The 20281-nt window shown below is 44.6% G+C and overlaps 1 protein-coding gene and 1 long non-coding RNA gene across 2 annotated transcripts in view; both read right to left on the reverse strand.

The window, feature by feature from the left end:
• Window positions 1–20281, reverse strand: part of LOC143959292 (leucine-rich repeat serine/threonine-protein kinase 1-like) — a gene marked incomplete in the record, with an annotated part of 364255 nt that overhangs the window by 113339 nt on the left and 230635 nt on the right. Inside the window, 3 exon segments of the mRNA XM_077467970.1 lie at window positions 4824–4944; window positions 7883–8055; window positions 11569–11733. Of these exon segments, the coding sequence (XP_077324096.1) occupies window positions 4824–4944; window positions 7883–8055; window positions 11569–11733 (459 nt within the window).
• LOC143959315 (uncharacterized) lies at window positions 13265–14900 on the reverse strand. The gene is made up of 3 exons (XR_013270204.1): window positions 14853–14900; window positions 14617–14738; window positions 13265–13952 (listed from the first exon to the last, which is right to left on the reverse strand). It is a non-coding gene; the product is annotated as an uncharacterized LOC143959315 (long non-coding RNA).

Here is a 20281-nt window from a genome sequence, read left to right on the forward strand (position 1 = left end):
AAGCACTCTATGAATGGAGGACGGGGCAGATGAATGAAAGATCCACCTCCTCCATTTATAGAGCACTTTTCATTGCTTTGCATTCATTACTGGCATTGCACTCGCAATTTTACTGATTTTAGTCACAATGCTTTGCAAGCTCATTTACAAAAAATAAATGGACATTTTTTTTTTTCCTGCTTGTAATTTTATTTCTTTGCAAAAGGTGGACTTGGCCTTTAAAAGGTCACCGATGATGTTTCAAGTACAAAGTATGGCAAAGATGTTTGCAAATTAAAAATATGCTTTTTGTTTTAAATTTTGAGCATTTTCTTTTTTGCAACGCAAAACAAAGTGATAATGAAAAGAACATTAAATCGGACCTTCAGTCATTTTTTCATCTATTAAATCTTCTGCCCTTGTTGTTGTTTTAACTGTGGATAGTAAAACTTTTTTTTTTCTGCCAGTAAATACCTTATAATACAGTCCACTTCCTGTTTCTTGTCTGGTCATTAGCCTAGGCTTATGACATCAAGCACAGCTCTCTCTCTCAGGCCGCGTACACACGGGCGGACTGTTCGCCCAACCTTGTCCGCTGAACAGTGTTTGGGCGGACAGTCCGCTCGTGTGTGGGCTTTCAGCGGACAGTTTCAGCGGACAGTTTGACGGACAAAGTCTTTCGGAAATTCCGAAAAACTGTCCGCTGAAACTGTGTTTGAGCGAACAGTCCGCCCGTGTGTAGGCTACTTTCGAAATGAGCAAACTGTTCCCGCTCGGAGGAGTCTGCTCATTTCGAGCGCGTGTGAAGGTAGGCGGGGCCCGCGACGGAGACGTCGCGGGCTCCGCCGCCTGGAATGGGCTTAAAGGGGAACCCCAACGCCGAAAAAAATCGGCGTGGGGGTTCCCCCAAAGTCCACAACAGACCCTTGTCCGAGCACGCTACCCGGCCGGCCAGGAAAGGGGGGCGAGCGAGCGCGCCCCCCCTCCTGAGCCGTACCAGGCCGCGTGCCCTCAACATGGGGGGGTGCCTTGGGGAAGGGGGGCCCGCGCGGCCCCCCCACCCCAAAGCACCTTGTCCCCATGTTGATGAGGACAAGGGCCTCTTCCCGACAACCCTGGCCGTTGGTTGTCGGGGTCTGCGGGCGGGGGGCTTATCGGAATCCGGGAGCCCCCTTTAAGAAGGGGGCCCCCGGATACCGGCCCCCCACCCTATGTGAATGAGTATGAGGTACAATGTACCCCTACCCATTCACCTGTGAAATAAAGTACAAAAAAAAAACACAACACAGAGAAAAAATATTTTATTGCACAGCTCCGGGGGTCTTCCGTCTTCGGGGGTCTTCTCGCCGGACTCCTCCGCTATCTTCGTGTAGCTCTTTTACTAGCGGAGGAGCCCAGCTTTCTTCCTCCCCGCCGCCGGCCTCTTCTCCCGACTTCGGGGGTCTTGTCCCCCTCTTCGGTTCTTCTGCCGGGCCACCGCGCCTTCTTATAGCTCTTTTACAGGCGGTGGCCCGGTCTTCTGTCGCCGCTGCCTTCCGTTCTTCTGTCGCCGCCTTCGGTTCTTCTGCCGGGCCACCGCGCCTTCTTGTAGCTCTTTTACAGGCGGTGGCCCGGTCTTCTGTCGCCGCTGTCGCTGTCGCCGTCGCCGCCTTCCGTTCTTCTTCTTCTTCTTGTTCTTCTTCTTCTTCCCCAGGAGATGTTGACACGTCGCTCTCTCCGGCCGGAATGCCAGAGCCGCGCTGTGCAGTCACTTATATAGTGACAATGGGGCGGTGTCACATGGTATATGTCACATGGGTTGGTCACATGGTGACCCCGCCCCCTTACGATGTCATAGTCCCCATGTGACATCAACCCATTTGACCAACCCATGTGACATATACCATGTGACACCGCCCCATTGTCACTATATAAGTGACCGCACAGCGCGGCTCTGGCATTCCGGCCCGAGAGAGCGACGTGTCAACATCTCCTGGGGAAGAAGAAGAAGAACAAGAAGAAGAAGAACGGAAGGCGGCGACGGCGACAGCGACAGCGGCGACAGAAGACCGGGCCACCGCCTGTAAAAGAGCTACAAGAAGGCGCGGTGGCCCGGCAGAAGAACCGAAGGCGGCGACAGAAGAACGGAAGGCAGCGGCGACAGAAGACCGGGCCACCACCTGTAAAAGAGCTATAAGAAGGCGCGGTGGCCCGGCAGAAGAACCGAAGATGGGGACAAGACCCCCGAAGTCGGGAGAAGAGGCCGGCGGCGGGGAGGAAGAAAGCCGGGCTCCTCCGCTAGTAAAAGAGCTACACGAAGATAGCGGAGGAGTCCGGCGAGAAGACCCCCGAAGACGGAAGACCCCCGGAGCTGTGCAATAAAATATTTTTTCTCTGTGTTGTGTTTTTTTTTGTACTTTATTTCACAGGTGAATGGGTAGGGGTACATTGTACCCCATACTCATTCACATAGGGTGGGGGGCCGGTATCCGGGGGCCCCCTTCTTAAAGGGGGCTCCCGGATTCCGATAAGCCCCCCGCCCGCAGACCCCGACAACCAACGGCCAGGGTTGTCGGGAAGAGGCCCTTGTCCTCATCAACATGGGGACAAGGTGCTTTGGGGTGGGGGGCCGCGCGGCCCCCCCTTCCCCAAGGCACCCCCCCCATGTTGAGGGCACGCGGCCTGGTACGGCTCAGGAGGAGGGGGCGCGCTCGCTCGCCCCCCTTTCCTGGCCGGCCGGGTAGCGTGCTCGGACAAGGGTCTGTTGTGGACTTTGGGGGAACCCCCACGCCGATTTTTTTCGGCGTTGGGGTTCCCCTTTAAGTCCATTCCAGGCGGCGGAGCCCGCGACGTCTCCTTCGCGGGCCCCGCCTACCTGTACACGCGCTCGAAATGGGCGGATTTGCCTCCGCCTTACGTGGGCGAGTCCGTTCATTTCAAAAGTTGAGCGAACTGTTTGTCAAACAGTTCGCTGAAACAGTCCGCTCAAAAAGTGCCGTGTGTGGCCATGTCCGTCCATGCTAATTTTGAGCGGACTGTTTGCCGAAACTGTTTGACAAACAAAGTTGGGCGAACAGTCCGCCCATGTGTACGCGGCCTCACTCTCCTGAGAGTTTGCCAGGAAGGGGGGGGGGGGGTAACTCATAAGAGGGTCAATGAGAGCTGCAGAGCTGGAGGTGTCTGAAAATCTAGGAACTGGACAGGCAGCAGCTTCAGCTGCCCACAGTTAAAATGGATGCAGCCAGATTCAGTGGAGGGATATTTCTGCAGCTAGGGTTGCCACCTGTCCGGGATTCACCCAGACAGTCCAGGTTTTGAATTATGTGTCTAGGTTTCAGGCGGACTGAAACTGGGACACATTATTCAGACCAGGCTGTGGCTCCCCAAGTAACCAAGATAGTCACACACAAATCTGTTGCCACCTGGGAGCTGCAGACGGCTGTCTGGGGTCAGGTTCGGCATCACTGGGGGGCAGGGCGATGAGGTCAGCAAAATAATTTGGCCACACCCACTTTTTTCTATGGCACGCCATGCGTACCGCATTACTACTCTCCTTGGGTTTGTCATGAAGAAAAGGTGGCAACCCTATCTGCAGCATATTTGGCAAGTACAGAATCACAATATATATATAAAATAATATGCAAAGTGGTTGGAGGGAAGCTTCAGAATGGCAAAGATGTTTTTATTCCAAATTATGTGAAACGACTGCAGTTCCTCTTTAACTATTACGGTAATAATAAAATTATAGAAATAAAAAAATAATAGGGGAGAAGGGGAGGAATGGGAGCTTTTGGGTTAATAAGGGGTTTATGTAGGAATACATTTTATGTAAAAGGTTCCCCAACTGATGTCATAAGTCGATCAAAGGTCACACCTACATATCAATGAAATAATAAACACAATGAAGCAATAGAACGTTACATTGTACTTACTCAAATGACTATTTATAGTCAAAAATAGCAATACTTCAATGTGCAGACACCTATGTTTTACCTCTGCATTGTCTGTCACCCTAAATACTTACCTGAGTCCGATCTCAATCCAGCGATGTGCATGAGAGCAGCAGCTCTCTCCCTCCTCATTGGCTCAGAAACAGCAGCGGTAGCCATTGGCTCCTGCTGCTGCCCGATCACAGCCAGTGGGGAGGGAGAAAGGCCTCAAGTGTCAATGGACATAGGGAGGCGGCTCGGGAGGGAACGCGCACGAGTGCTCCCATAACAAGCGGCTTTCTACGGGGGCACTCGGTAAGGGTTGAGGAGCGGACAGCGCCGGTGGGGGACCCGAGGAGAGGAGGGCCAGGGCTGCTCTGTGCAAAATCATTACATAGAGCAGGTAAGTTGAATGATGCTGCCCATCCAACTAAGGACATCTAAAAGCAGCAAAAAAAAAAAAAAAAAGTATTGCCAAGAAAATCTCTGGATTAAAGCAAGAATTTTTTTTTTTTTTACTTTATCTTGCATGTGCTATGCATTTTAGGTTATTTTTGTTGAGTACTGCTTTAATCCACAACTAGTTTTCTTCTACACACAGGAAGATGTTAAAATCCAGGTCCGCAATACACAGTCTTGTCCTTTACCAGATGCCACCTTAAAACCAGCCCACCCAGAACCCCATCTTTCCTGAGTTTCCTCCAGTTTGTGAGACTCTACTGGTCATTGAGCCTTTCACACCGTACTGATGGATTAGGTGGAAAGTGGCTTAGATCTGAGGTCCGGTTTGTTAGATCACCAGATGAGTTCCCTTCAGTGTGTGACTGTCATATATTTGAAGGTGCAGATAAAGGAAGTCTGTGAAGAAGAAAATTAGAGCAAACTAAAAGAAAATACAGTACAGACAACCACATTGAAAAGTCATAGATTATTTACCAGTCTCCCTACTAGTTTTTGGGATCCAATTGTGCTCCCCACGTCCTTCATATTACAAGCCGCATGGAAGATGAGGTGTCGTAACCCATCCAAACCTTCAAGCGTCCTGCAGGAGAGCTCACTGGCAAAGAGAAAACATCAATATGCGTAATTCTCTACATTTAACAGGGAAAGCAAAGTACCATTGAAAGTGGTTGTAAACCCTCCCCCACAACTTTGTCCCATGTAAATCAGCATAAAAAACCCCAATGAACACTGCTTGTAGATATCTCCTTACTTGCTTAGTATTGTTGTAATCCTTGTTGTTCTGTAGAATGAAGTCACTGAGCATGCCCAGATCTCCCCTGATTTAAGGCACACTCTCTATGTGCTTATCTATCTGTTATCAGGACTTCCTACAGCACAACACTGAACTCTGCTAATCATTCAGAGCTTCCTCCTACACACCATGTGACCATGTGACCTCACATACAGTCTAAACTTGGCCATTACTGCAGTCTTACCAGCTGAAGCTGATAAGTCTGACAAAGGGAAAACATTAGACATCGGCACAAGTAAATACTATGAAATAAACAAGTAAGCTATGAACAGGGAAGCAGGATTGCCATAGAAACGTTGGATTGAAAAGGAGGCTTGGTTAACAGTACAGGAAGTGCTCAATGTAAGGGCGGAAATGCACTCCACTGTGGACTCAGAAAACAATACTTAAGATGGAGCTGCCTAACCCCTGGAAACAAGTTTTTTAAAGTTTCTTTAAACAGTAAGTAATATGCGATTTGGGCTGGATTACAGTGGCTATAGTCTGATAATGATTTATTATAATGGACTAAATGAAAAGAAGCATCAGAGTGGGAGAGTTTACTTCCTCTTGAATACATTATATATGCATTAAAATAGACTGATTTTAATAACCCTTGTTTGAGGATCACAAGGCGGCTTTAGATTTTGGTAAGCCTCCTTAAGGTGGCCATAGAGGATAGAATTTCGAAACGAAAAATTCTTAGGAAAAGTCTTATGAAAATTCCCATAACATTAGAAGGAAAGCCTGTGTTTGTGTCAGCGCTGGGCTCAGCCCTTCCTTCTCAGAGCTGGCCATTCAGCTGTCGGCTATTTGCCAGCTCCTATCTCTCCACAGTTACTCAGCTGTTGATGATATCCTGCTCGTCAGTCCTGCCTACTTAAGCCGTCCAGCCCAGAGGATCTCTGCCTTAGCCTTGGTCAACATCACAGAAACGCTCTCCTGCGATCCTGTTCAAGACCTGCTTCGCTGACATCCATTCTGGCTCCAGATCCTGCTTGCTGTTCCACTACATTGATCCCTGACTTCTGGCTTGGCTGACTATCCGTTCCGGTTACTGTGCTTTGGCTATGTTTTGACTACGTTTGTTCTTTTTACCTTTATTATTAAACAAGTGTGATTTACCTGTACTTCTGTCTCGGCCTGATTAAATGGTTTCTGACAGTCTGTTTTTAACATTTGCCTTTGCAATGAATCAACTTTACCGAACAAAAACCACATACACTGTTAGAAATGTGTTAGTTCGAGAAAAATTTCCTACCCTGCCCCTTAAAATTTTCTTGTCACTGCAGTTGACAATAAACGCCGATTTGACCCCACTAATGCTTGGACAAAAACGAACAAACTTTCTTCGAGTATTCTTTTCCCAAGAATTTCCAATCTAAATTCTCCCCATCTATGGGCAGCTTTAGAGTTTTTATATCTCTCAAGGTGTCATCAGTTCACTTGCTTGGTGTGCACACCTGCTGTGACCAATGTAAGGGGGTTCTCATGCCCCTTGCTAAATGGGCAGGGACACTTTAATCTCCAAGGAGGACAGGAGTATGGGATTATGTCAAGGAGATCCTTCTTTGAGAATCTAAGATTGATTACATCTGTAAGTATAGGTTCCAACTAGAACTCTAACATTTTTTGGGTGGCTCAAGGCTTTGTGGGGTTCAGGATAAAGCTTGAAGGAGAAGTAGGGCCAAAGGTTTTTTGGCCCTACTTCTCCTATGGATCACAGGAGAAGTCAATTGTTACTCCTGTGACCCATTTTCAGCTGACAGTGGGCTTTAGCTGGTCCAGGCTCTGGAAACATCCCAGATGCCGGGGTCCACTTAGATGCCTAGACTGGAAACTGGCTCAGCCTCTCAGTGAGCCACTGAGAGCCTGAGCTAGCCGCTCCTGTCCCCTCCACAGTCCAGCGCTCCAGTAAGCACTGGAGGAGCAGAGAAGGGATCCAGAGACTGACAGTCAAGAGCTCTCTGCTCGCTGAAGACTGACAACTGATCATTCAGCGGTCTTTGATCGCTCAGGTCTCAGTCTAAAGCTGGCCATACACCTATAGATTATCGCCAGATTTTCTATGGTTAGATGGAAAAAGTACAACAGATTTCTTAATGTTCGCTAAACTGTGTGGATGGAGGAATCTCCAACTTTTTCCATCTAACCATAGAAAATCTGCAGATAATCTATAGGTGTATGGCCAGCTTTAGAAGCAGCGGGAGGACCAGATGCAGCATCGGACCGATGACGTATCTACCCAGGTGAGTACTGGTAATTATATATATTTTTTTAAGAACCCGTACTTCTCTTTTAAAGGGTTAATTCTCCATTTCAGAAAAAATAAGAAAAGTGAACTAACACCCTACACCCTTCCTTGGTCCCCACTGTACTTACCTCTATGGATGATTAGCTGTCAGTGCCCAGACAGCCAGTGTAACACTCCGGGGATTTGAAATCCTCCCTCTACTTTTTGCAGCACTTCCAGGACAGATCAGAGCGATTCTCTGTGCCAGGGCTGACCAACCAAAATTGCTCTGATCTATCCTTGAAGCCCTGCAAAAAGTGGAGCATGGATTTCAATTCCCGAGATTGCTACACTGGCTGCATTGGCACTGACAGTTAATCACCCATGGAGGTAAGTACAGTGAGGACTGGAGGGGTGGGGTGGGTGTAAGGCGCAAGTTCACCTTTTCATTTTTCTGAAAAGATGAATTTGCACTTCCAGTCAATGAAAAGAGGGGGAGGGAAAGAAAGAAAAGCAGATAATACTCACTGTAAGTGTTTGATGGTTATATCAGGAAACCCTGTAGCCCTAGAACCTGATGGAGAACGGCAGAGAGCCAAAACGTAGGCACGGAGAGTGGCTATTCTCTCCAAACGAAACTTGGTCTCTATGAAGTCTAGGTGTGTCCCCACCACTAAAACCACAGAATTGGGTGCTTTTGCCTGGAAAGAAATAGCATAAAAAATAAAAAATAAATCCATGTGAGCCATCACCAAAGTACAGCTGAGTACAGATTCTAGATGAGATAGCCTGAGGGCTTTGGGAGATAAAATTGTCAATTAAAGCTTCCCATACACCAGTAGACTTTTATTCAAACATTCATATGCAATTCTAAAAATTTTTGCGTCACAGCATTCGATGATGCCACAAAAGAGTCAATGAATTTTATTCCAAAGTTTTTAAAAATATACACTATATTGTCAAAAGTATCAGGACGCCTGCCTTTACATGCACATGAACTATAATGGCATCCCAGTCTTACTCCGTAGGGTTCAAAATTTAAGCTCCAGAAGGTCCCCCCCCCAACCCCATGACCAGGCCAATTTTTGGCACTGCGCTACTTTAACTGGTAAATGTGCGGTCATACAATGCTGTAGCTAAACTAAATTTATAAACATTTTTTTCACACAAATAGAGCTTTGTTTTGGTGGTATTTAATCACCACATTTAAAATATATATATTTTTTTTTACTCTGCCATAAAACATATCTAATTTAAAAAAAAAATCTAGTTTCTTCATAAATTTTGACTAAAGTAAAATTCTGCTACGTTTTTGATTTAAAAAACAAAAAACAAAAATCCCTTTATTGATTGGTTTGCATGAAAGATTTAGTGCCTAGAAGCTATGATATATATGCTGGGTTAAAAGTGTGCCTATGTGTAATGTGTGTGCAGCATGCTGCTCTTACTAACTCATCTCCAAGTTTCTCATCCCCGCTTTGCAGGGAAGAGAAACACAGATGATTCCCTGTGTACAGAGCTCTGTGTTGATTGTCAACACAGAGCTCTTGGCCGTGAATGTACACAGCTGATCAGCATGTCCCTGCCGTGAATCATTAGTTGGGACTTGCTGAGAAGGCTCCCCGCTCTGTACAGTCACAGCAGGAGCAGAGTGGGGGGTGCACATGTGCATGCCGACCAACCATCCCAGAGCAGCAGTTTTGTGATTGAAGCCACTGGTAGTGGAAGCAAGTGGCTGCGGGTTACCTGCATTGAGCCATAGACTTCTGTTATTACCTGCGGGTTTGTTGCGCCTTCAGAAAGTGCACCACAACTGCAGAATATAATAGAAGTTTATGGCTAAGTGCAGTTAACCCGCAGAAAATCCACAGGTTCACTGCGCTGCCCCCACGCTTTGGTAGTGTGAATGCAGCCTTAGGCCCCTTTCACATGATTGGTCAGACCCAATCAGACTTACTATTCACCTCTATGGAGCAGCAGATGTAAATGGACTTGTGTCTGTTTACACCCGCCTACCTAAAAAAAAAAAATATAGAAAGGGATCTGCCCCTTCCGTCTGGACAAATCGGATTGGCTCAGAGGGCCCATAGAGTAGAGTGGGCTGTGTCTGTGGACACGGACCTGTCATCCTCCCGCTCCGCTCATTGTGGCCCGCAACCAATTACCAATTCACCTAAGTGGCCCTCGCTCTTCAAAAGGTTGGGCACCCCTGCCCTAAACCCAGAAGTAGGCAGTCACTTTGCTTACAGCTGCCGCTCGCCTGCAGTACAGTGCGGTAGGGTGGGCAACAAGTGGTCATTCATGCTATTCTGTATACATAAAAAACATTTAACTTGGAGAGAAATTGGCCTAACAGCATTGAGTTTTGCCCCATTTGCACAGAACAAATGTGCATGCAGTTTGCCGGGAGCAATAGCTCCGCAATTTTTTTTTTTTTTATAAATATACCCCTAATGAAAGGGATTGTAAAGACAGAAGGTTTTTTATCTTAATGCATTAAGCCACTCTCAGTCCTCCTAATGCCTACCTGAGGCCCCTCTCTGTCCAGCAATGTCTACGAGTGTCTCACCTGCCCGAGATTCTCCCTCCTGACAGTGGTGCCATTGTCTCCCGCTGCTGTCAATCAAAGTCAGCCAGCCAATCGGGACAGATGGGTCAGAGCTCTGTGTCTGAATGGATACAGGGAGCTGTGACTCAGCTCGGGTTCCCCCCATAGCAAGCTGCTTACTGTGGGCACACTTAACAGCAGGGAGAAGCCAGGAGCACAGAAGAGGGACCCAAGAAGAGAAGGATCCAGGTTGCTCTGTGCAAAATCCACTACAACAGAGCAGGGAAGTATGACATGTTTGTTATATTTATAGGGGGGAAAAAAACAAGCCTTTAAGCCTTTATAATCACTTGAAATATTCTAAACTATCCTAAATACACCCCTAAACACACCCTCTACATAAAAGAAAAAAAAAAGGTGTTTTTAAAAACAAATTTCACTTAAGCAGTTTAACCGCTTGCCGTTCGCCTAACGTCATATGATGTAGCAGACTTTGAGCGGTGATATCTGAATGATGCCTGCAGCAAGAATGATCATAGTGGCTGTTCAGCTGCTTAATCGCAAACCGGAGAAGGAATCAACAGGCCCCAGATGCGGACCATAGGGATTTCTGGTGAGCCAGAGTGTCCCCGGAGTCTCTCTGATCATTCAGGGGGTCGGGGGCGATGTTGTGACGTCACACCTCTGCATTCTAAAAAAAAATGGTGCCGCCTCGGCTGGAAAGCCGAGATATTTTTTTTTGGGGGATTTCAGGCTTTTCAGCCTAGGGGTGAGATGTGGGGACTTACTGACCCCAGATCTCACTGTAAAGAGGACCTGTCATGCTTATTCCTATTACAAGGGATATTTACATAAACTTGTAAAGTGCCCCTGTCCCCACATGCTCGCTCGCAGAAGCGAACACATACGCAAGTCGCACCCACATATGTAAACGACATTCAAAACACACATGTGAGGTATCACCGCAAACGTTAGAACGAGAGCAATAATTCTAGCACTAGACCTCCTCTGTAACTCAAAAACAGGTAAACTGTAAAAAAACAAAACAAAAAAAAAAACATAAGCGTCGCCTATGGGGACTGAAGTACTGAAGTTTGGCACCATTCTATACGTGTGTGCGCAATTTTGAAGCGCGACATGTTAGGTATCTATTTACTCGGCATAACATCTTTCACATTTATACAAAAAAAATTGGGCTAACTTTTTTTCTTAATTCATGAACCCCCCCCCCAAAAAAGTGTTTTAAAAATTACTGTTCAAATACCGTGTGAGATAAAAAAAGTTGCAATGACCCCCATCTTATTCTCTAGGGTCTCTGCTAAAAAAAAAAAAAATATATATATATATATATATATATATATATATATAAATACATATATGTATGTATATATACATATATGTATGTATATATATATATACAGTACATACACATATAATGTTTGGGGGTTCTGTGTAATTTTCTAGCAAAACAATTGTGATTTTTACATGTAGGAGAGAAATGTCAGACTTGGCCTGGTAGGCAAGTGGTTAATGAGCAAAACTGAGAGGCCCCCCTGAAATCCTTCACCAAAATTACTCTATTCATCCCTACTTGTATAATATTATCATCATCAACATAAAGGAGTCAGAACACATGTATGCCACATTCAGTAGAATATCGTCTTACCTCGATATTGAGAAGCCAGTACTGGAGATTGGACACCGCCTCTTCCCCCAGGGCCAGGTTCCACACCACGATGTACAAGGCCTTGTCTGTAAGGAAGCACTGGTTCACTGCAGCCACTGTTGCGGAGCCTCCCATGTCCCATACATGGAACTGCACAGAATCAACCTACTTAAGCAACACAGGACAGTGCAGAATGGAACAGTGAGTGGAACGCTAAATCACTGCAGCTCAATCGCATAAAATTGAAAAATGTAGCAGAAAATTAGTCAATTTTTGTAGCAAAATTTCCAACATTTTACAATAATTTTCAGGCACACGGTGCTGCTGAGGTGCATCTAGGCCAGTCATTCTCAACTAGGGTTCCCTGGAAGCCTGGGGTTCCTCCAGAGACTACAAAAAAAAAAGAAAAAAAGAGAGGGCGCACCAGCCTAGCACATTACCATTTACACCATTAAGAAGAAAAGCAAATAGTATACTCACAAACAATTTTTCAGTGGATAAGCATATCAAAAGACCAAGAACCAACAATCTCCAGATCAACTACTGTACAAAATAAGGTCCATTGGCATGGACCATAGGGTGAGTACATAGAATGAAATCTGGCTACAAGGGCGAGTTCAGAGGGTGGTGATAAATGGGGAGCACTTGAAATGGTCAGGGGTGGGTAGTGGGGTCCCCCAGGGTTCTGTGCTGGGACCAATCCTATTTAATTTGTTAATAAATGACCTGGAGGATGGGGTAAACAGTTCAATCTCAGTATTTGCGGACGATACTAAGCTAAGCAGGGCAATAACTTCTCCGCAGGATGTGGAAACGTTGCAAGAAGATCTGAACAAATGAATGGGGTGGGCAACTACATGGCAAATGAGGTTCAATGTAGAAAAATGTAAAATACATTTGGGTGGCAAAAATCTGAGTGCAATTTATAGACTGGGGGAGAACCTCTGGGGGGATCTAGGATGGAAAAGGACCTGGGGGGTCCTAGTAGATGATAGGCTCAGTAATGCCAAGCTGCTGCTAACAAAGCAAACAGAATATTGGCATTAAAAAGAGGATCCACTCCAGAGATAAAACGACAATTCTCCCGCTCTACAAGACTCTGGTCCGGCCGCACCTGGAGTATGCTGTCCAGTTCTGGGCACCAGTCCTCAGGAAGGATGTACTGGAAATGGATCGAGTACAAAGAAGGGCAACAAAGCTAATAAAGGGTCTGGAGGATATTAGTTATGAGGAAAGGTTGGGAGCACTGAACTTATTCTCTCTGGAGAAGAGACGCTTGAGAGGGGATATGATTTCAATTTATAAATACCGGACTGGTGACCCCACAATAGGGAGAAAACTTTTCCACATAAGGGAATTTAATAAGACACACGGCCATTCACTAAAATTAGAAGAAAAGAGGTTAAACCTTAAACTACGTAGAGGGTTTTTTTTTTACTATAAGAGCAGCAAGGATGTGGAATTCCCTTCCACAGGTGGTGGTCTCAGCGGGGGGAGCATCGATAGTTTCAAAAACTATTAGATAGAGGCACCTGAACAACCGAAACATACAGGGATATACAATGTAATACTGACATATAATTACACACATAGGCTGGACTTGATGGTCTTTTTATCGACCTCACCTTCTATGTAACAGATATATATATATATATATATATATATATATATATATATTATATGTATTGGAAGGAACACACTGCTAACAAGAGCAAAAAGGGTGCTGCTCACCCCTATGAATCAGAAAAATAAAACGAATTCCCCCACCAACGGGATTTTTAGGCAGCAATAAACAGTAAGCGTAGCATACTATATAAAAAAGATTACTTTATTGTGTGGTAAAAACATGAGCTTCACCCAGGTATTTAAAATAAAAAGATATAAATAGAACCAAGCTTGTACATACAAAAATTGCAATGACAATTGGGCATACACTAAGCAGACCTAACTATAAATATACTGTATAAGATTAGTAACAGCAAAAATAAATTTATAGTGCTAACGCGTTTCAACCACTAGGGTCTTCTTCAGAGAAAGTCTGTTGATAGAGAGACAAGATACAACTTAATAAATCTATCGAATAGGATTAGTATTAAACATATTCTAGATTTGTCAGTGTAATTACCCAGTATGGTATTGCCAAGAGGTTCATACAAATTATAGTGCTTAATGGTGGAGTTTACCCAGGTTCATGCTTAGACGTCCTTCACAGGTTACAAAAGATATATGGTCCATACATCTCGCCACAGAATCCAGCAGTGGGGTGAGGGTCGGAAGCCCAGAGGCGCGGCTCACGAGCGGTCACACGACAAAACCCTATGCCCCACAAAGGTTGTAGGGAATAGGTGCAAGCGTAGGCAGCCTGCCTGTATGGTAAGTCACGCCTGTGGTGAAAATCCCAACATAGTCGCAATTAGACATATATATTTATATATTTGTTTTTTATATTCTATATTATATATATATAGACCCACATATGGGGTATGGGGATATCTTATATATGATTTGTGTGCAGATAAAGGGAATATCCCCAGATATCTGTATTCACATCCAAAAAAAAAAAATTAATAAATAAAAAAAATAAAAAAAAAAAAAGGGGGGGGGGGGGGAAGGGGGAGGGAAGGGGGGGAAAAGAAAAACAAAACTCAGAAGGCAAGCACGTATTGAAAAGAAGGAACAGAAACAGCAAACGTGGTTGAAAATCAAAAGAAAACAAACGTGAGATGACATGTGGTAGGAACAGTGTGTGTGATGACAACCCGATATTGGGTGACTGTAGTGAATGAGTGAGTAAATGATGTGCAGGTGAAGTGAATAATGAGGTGAAAAGTGTGGGTGTTGGTGTGATGAAAAAAATTAGAGGGATAACATGTTAGGAAATCAGAGTGACAATGGGAGGAGTGCATAGGGGTGCTAGTGACGGATAGAGGTAAAAATGAAAATACATGGAAATGCTAATGTTGAACTGGTGAAAGGTGACAGAAAAGAAAAAAAAGAAACCATTCAGATGTGATAAACCATGTTTATACTGAGAGTGATAACAGTTACCTGGATAGCTGGGCTGAACAAAAGATTCCCAAAATGGAAAAGGAGAGACAGTAGCTGGGAAACTATCCCGGGAAGAGTGCCAGATACGGTCAATGACTCCTAGTCCATAGGGGCACCCCCATCTAAGAATAAATAGAATGATAAAGCGAGCTAGCTGTTAGAAAAGCTAGTTTTTCAGAAGTTTGTTTAAGTAAAATGGGGGCATGTCAGCCAGGTTAGCAAATAGTCAAACTTACCAACCAGGGATTCAAAGGTACGAGAGTCCTTGTTTGTGTACAGGAGCTGATGTATGCTGCCAAGTGTACTGTGTTATATAGTGCCCCGGGATTGCATCACAGGCATGGCCGCCCACCCATTGGCTGGAACCGCCTATTCTTGCTTGGCCGCCTAAACAGGTCGACCTCGTGTGAGCGCCCCGGCGTCCCGGAAGGTCGTAAAGCGACCCCGAAACGACGTCACTTCCGACGCAAATGCACGACGTGATTGCGTCACGTCCGTCCGTACGAAGGGTCAGACGAACGTGAGGCACGTCCGGAAGTGTTCAGGGACGCCACCGACAAGGAAATACGTGTCTCCAATGGCTGGGCGGGACCAGCCCGCACCAGTCATATAAGGAGACATCTGTGGAGAGAGCCCTGCATGTGCACAGACAGGGGTCCCTCCTACCCTTGTCGGGGAGTCGCGCAAAAGAGGCAAACAGCCCCCCACACACCACCTCCTCCACATAAAGGTGGAAGGACATTGGAAGCAATGTGCGGAGGGACCATAGAAGTGGGGGACAAGCATAAACCCGGGTCAGGTCAATGTGGGGATATGTCGCTACTGTCCAATACCTCCCCTGACCCCCAGAACGGGGATGGGGTGAAGGTGTGTGGGTAGAAGGGGGGGAGGGAAGAAAAAAAAAAAAAAAAAAAAAAAAAAAAGGGGGGGGGGGGGGAAAGGGACAGGCGACCGATCCCAACACACCATTAGCTAAAAGAAGCCATTTGCTTAACCAAAGACAAGAATAAAATAACCTCTTTTTCAGATTATTACATATACACATATAGCATGCATGTCCCGACGTGCAAACGCACGTCTTTATTCAAGGACAGACAGAGTAAATATATAGCTAAGAAAATATATACAAACAGCAAAAATGAAGTGATGACATAATTATACAATGAATCACAGAAAAATATATGGTGTTCAGTTGCGAACACTATACCATGGTACCCTGTTTGGTTGTAATCATAATAATTAAAGATTATCAACAATTTATGAGAGGGGCATGGTCAGGGGGTGTTCCTAGACACTTACTAAAGAGTTAGAGAGGAGAAAAAGAGGGAACATAAAGGAGAACGGGCTCACAGAGAAAGGGGGCAGGTACACCCGGTATCTACTGTGTCCTCCCTGAGGAGAACCCCTTTAAGAAGGGAGCAAAAGAGACCGATTCGTTCAGGCCTGGGAAAGAGGTGGCATCCAATTTATGTATCCACCTCTGTTCCCGTTGTAATAGGGTCTTATTCCAGTCGCCCCCCCGAGCAGGTATGTGTATACGGTCCAGGGCTGTAAATGTAAACTTAGGCATTCTGTAGTTGTGTATTTGCACAACGTGACGTCCAATCGGCAGGTAATAGTTGCCAATTTCCATGCTGTACACATGTTTAGACATTCGGCGATGGAATTCCTGTTTTGTTTTGCCTACGTAGTACGCCCCACACTCGCATTCTAAGAAGTAAACCACACCCCGTGTCTGACAATTCACGAAGTGTGTGGGTCGAAAGTTGGCACCGTTTGGTAGACAGAAGGTTTTATCACGTCTAATATATTTACAACATGAGCAGTGATTGCAAGGGAAGGAGCCGAGAACTGAGCAGTGTTTGGACCTTTTGTTCTCATTCCTATATTCGCTCTGCACCAGTTTATCGTATAGTGAAGAGGCCCTTTTGAAAGAGATAAGGGGGCGTGCTGGAACCAGACAGCCGATCTTAGGATCGTCTTTTAAGATCGACCAGTATTTTTGGATGATACCCAAAATAATATTGTGTTGTTTACTGAAGCGCATAATGATCCTCAGTGAGTCCGCTGTAGGGTCACTGCGTTCCTTTTTAGAGAACAAGAGGTCCCTGCGTGGTAACACTGCAACTTTGTTGTAAGCCCTGCGAAGGCAGGAGCGACTATATCCTCGCGCAAGGAATCTAGTCTGAAGTTTCTGTGCCTCTTCTTTAAAGAGACTGTCATTAGAACAGTTTCTGCGGAGGCGGAGATATTGGCCGTAGGGTATAGACCGTTTTAGGGCCACAGTCAAGAGTGACTCTTCCCATTGTCACTCTGATTTCCTAACATGTTATCCCTCTAATTTTTTTCATCACACCAACACCCACACTTTTCACTTCACCTGCACATCATTTACTCACTCATTCACTACAGTCACCCAATATCGGGTTGTCATCACACACACTGTTTCTACCACATGTCATCTCACGTTTGTTTTCTTTTGTGTTTCAACCACGTTTGCTGTTTCTGTTCCTTCTTTTCAATACGTGCTTGCCTTCTGAGTTTTGTTTTTCTTTTCCCCCCCTTCCCTCCCCCTTCCCTCCCCCTTCCCTCCCCCTTCCCCCCCCCCCCCCCCTTTTTTTTTTTTTTTTTTTTTTTTTTTTGGATGTGAATACAGATATCTGGGGATATTCCCTTTATATGCACACAAATCATATATAAGATATCTCCATACCCCATATGTGGGTCTATATATATATAATATAGAATATAAAAAACAAATATATAAATATATATGTCTAATTGCGACTATGTTGGGATTTTCACCACAGGCGTGACTTACCATACAGGCAGGCTGCCTACGCTTGCACCTATTCCCTACAACCTTTGTGGGGCATAGGGTTTTGTCGTGTGACCGCTCGTGAGCCGCGCCTCTGGGCTTCCGACCCTCACCCCACTGCTGGATTCTGTGGCGAGATGTATGGACCATATATCTTTTGTAACCTGTGAAGGACGTCTAAGCATGAACCTGGGTAAACTCCACCATTAAGCACTATAATTTGTATGAACCTCTTGGCAATACCATACTGGGTAATTACACTGACAAATCTAGAATATGTTTAATACTAATCCTATTCGATAGATTTATTAAGTTGTATCTTGTCTCTCTATCAACAGACTTTCTCTGAAGAAGACCCTAGTGGTTGAAACGCGTTAGAACTATAAATTTATTTTTGCTGTTACTAATCTTATACAGTATATTTATAGTTAGGTCTGCTTAGTGTATGCCCAATTGTCATTGCAATTTTTGTATGTACAAGCTTGGTTCTATTTATATCTTTTTATTTTAAATACCTGGGTGAAGCTCATGTTTTTACCACACAATAAAGTAATCTTTTTTATATAGTATGCTACGCTTACTGTTTATTGCTGCCTAAAAATCCCGTTGGTGGGGGAATTCGTTTTATTTTTATATATTATATGTAACCCCAACTATGCATGTCCAATAACGCAGAAAGAACCCTTTTGCATCAGATATGACCTAAGTGTTTCGAGGGATAACCTCTCTTCTTCAGGTCCCCTCAAAACGCGTAAAAGACATACTGCACATAAAACGGATCTTCCTGTGTCATAGGACATGCATAGTTGATTTGGAGACAGTCAGTTCTTGGCTTTTTGACATGCTTATCTACTTAAATTGTGAGTACATTTTCTTTTCTTCTTCAACAAACAGTGCATTATGGTAATGTGTTAGTTTGGTGCACCCTTTTTGTTGTTTTGTAGTGCTGTGAATGAGGGGATTCCAGTCTCAGGAGGGCTGCAGCGCTGTAACCACAAACTGGAAGAGTGGAAAGCCTGCTAGATCATTAGCAGCACATTCGAGTGCAGGAGATTGTGTGTATAAAGTTCTTCCAGAGGCCGATAGGGGTTCCCTGAATATTGAGCAGTTTGTGCCTCATAGACAAGTAACCCCTGACAACAACAATCTTTTTAGCTATCTGGAGGGGAGATTATTCCAATGACTACAAATATACGGAGCTTTCTTTCCACTGACCAACACGCTAGCAATTATTAGCAGGGGTTACCGAGACCAGCAAGTTATTTTAAGGGTTCCTCCATGTTAAACTGGTTGTACCTTACATACTGTATATCCAGTGAAGTGACTGGCCTCAGGTGACACCCAGAGGTGAAAAAAATCCTCATACATAAGTTGTACCTGTTTACCTGCAATTTTTCTCTTCTCTGCAGCCATCCAAACGACAGAATTTATACAGCTTGTCCAAGCTTTCAGAAAGCAGGGGCCAGGGAGCTGAAGTTACACTCTGCAGAGCTCAGTGAAAGCTGGTTGGGAGGGAAGGGACACAACCCAATTCATAGCACACGGGAAAAAAGCTCAGGCTGTCATTCACAGGCTGTGTGCTGGAGATTCCTCCCGTGTCACCTTTTTACTGTATCCCTTGGTGTCAGGAAAACTTGTCAGAAGTGACTCATGCAGATAGCAAAGGAAGGAGGCATCAGAAAGAAATGATACTTAGATTAAGAAAGGTACACACTATAGAGTGGTATGCTTTGTTCATTTTTCATGTTTGAGGTTTACAACCATATTAACCACTTGATGACCATCTATAGCAGTTTTGTATATATGTATATATACCTGATCTTGCACTTCTGCCTGCAGGGGGCGTGCTCGCCACCAGCAAGCCCGTTCTGCTGTGATTATTCACAGCAGAAACCAATCTGCGGGTGCTCGGCACTTGATGTCCTCCGGCACCCGCCGATCATACCACACAGAACGGGATATGCTCATGTAAACGAGGCAGATCTCCGTTCTGACAGGGAAGGGATGGATTCTGTGTTGCTGCAAAACAGGGAATAAATTCCATCTCTTCCCCCTAGTAAAAGCAGCCCATACAGTACACAAAAACACTGGCTAGGCACACAGTTAACCCTTTTCTCACCCAAGATGTTTAACCTCTTCCCAGCCAGTGTCATTAGTACAGTGACAGTGCATATTTTTTTAGCACTGATTACTGTATTAGTGTCATTGGTTCCCGCACAGCGTCAAAAGGGTCAGTTAGTGTCCGATTTGTCTGCCGCAATATCGCAGTCCATAAGTCGCTGATCACCGCCATTACTAGTATAAAAAAAAATTCCATAAATATATACCATAGTTTGTAGACGCTATAACTTTCACATAAACCAATCAATATGCAAATTGGGATTTTTTTAAACAAAAATATGTGGGAGAATTCATATTGGCCTAAATTGATGAAGAAATTAGATTTTTTTTTTTAATTGGATTTGTTTTAAAGGAGAAAGTAAAAAATACTGTTTTTTTTTTATTGTTTTTTGTTTTCAAAATTTTATTTTTTGTTTATAGCACAAAAAGTAAAAAAAAAACCTCCCTAGGACACACTTAACCCTTTGATCGCCCCCTAGTGTTTAACCCCTTCCCTACCAGTGTCATTTACATGGTAATCAGTGCAGTTTTATAGCACTGAATGCTGTATAGAGGACAACGGTCCCAAAATAGTGTCAAAAGTGTCCGAAGTGCAATGTCGCAGTCACGATACAAATCGCAGATCGCCACCATTACTAATAAAAAAAAAAAATTATAATAAAAATGCCATTAAAACTAACCCCTATTTTGTAGATGCTATAACTTTTGCGCAAACCAATCAATATT

This window comes from Lithobates pipiens, unplaced genomic scaffold, assembly GCF_037356315.1.
Source record: "Lithobates pipiens isolate NorthernLeopardFrog02 unplaced genomic scaffold, aLitPip1_a1.2 Scaffold_7, whole genome shotgun sequence".
In the NCBI taxonomy this organism is placed as follows: Eukaryota; Metazoa; Chordata; class Amphibia; order Anura; family Ranidae; genus Lithobates; species Lithobates pipiens.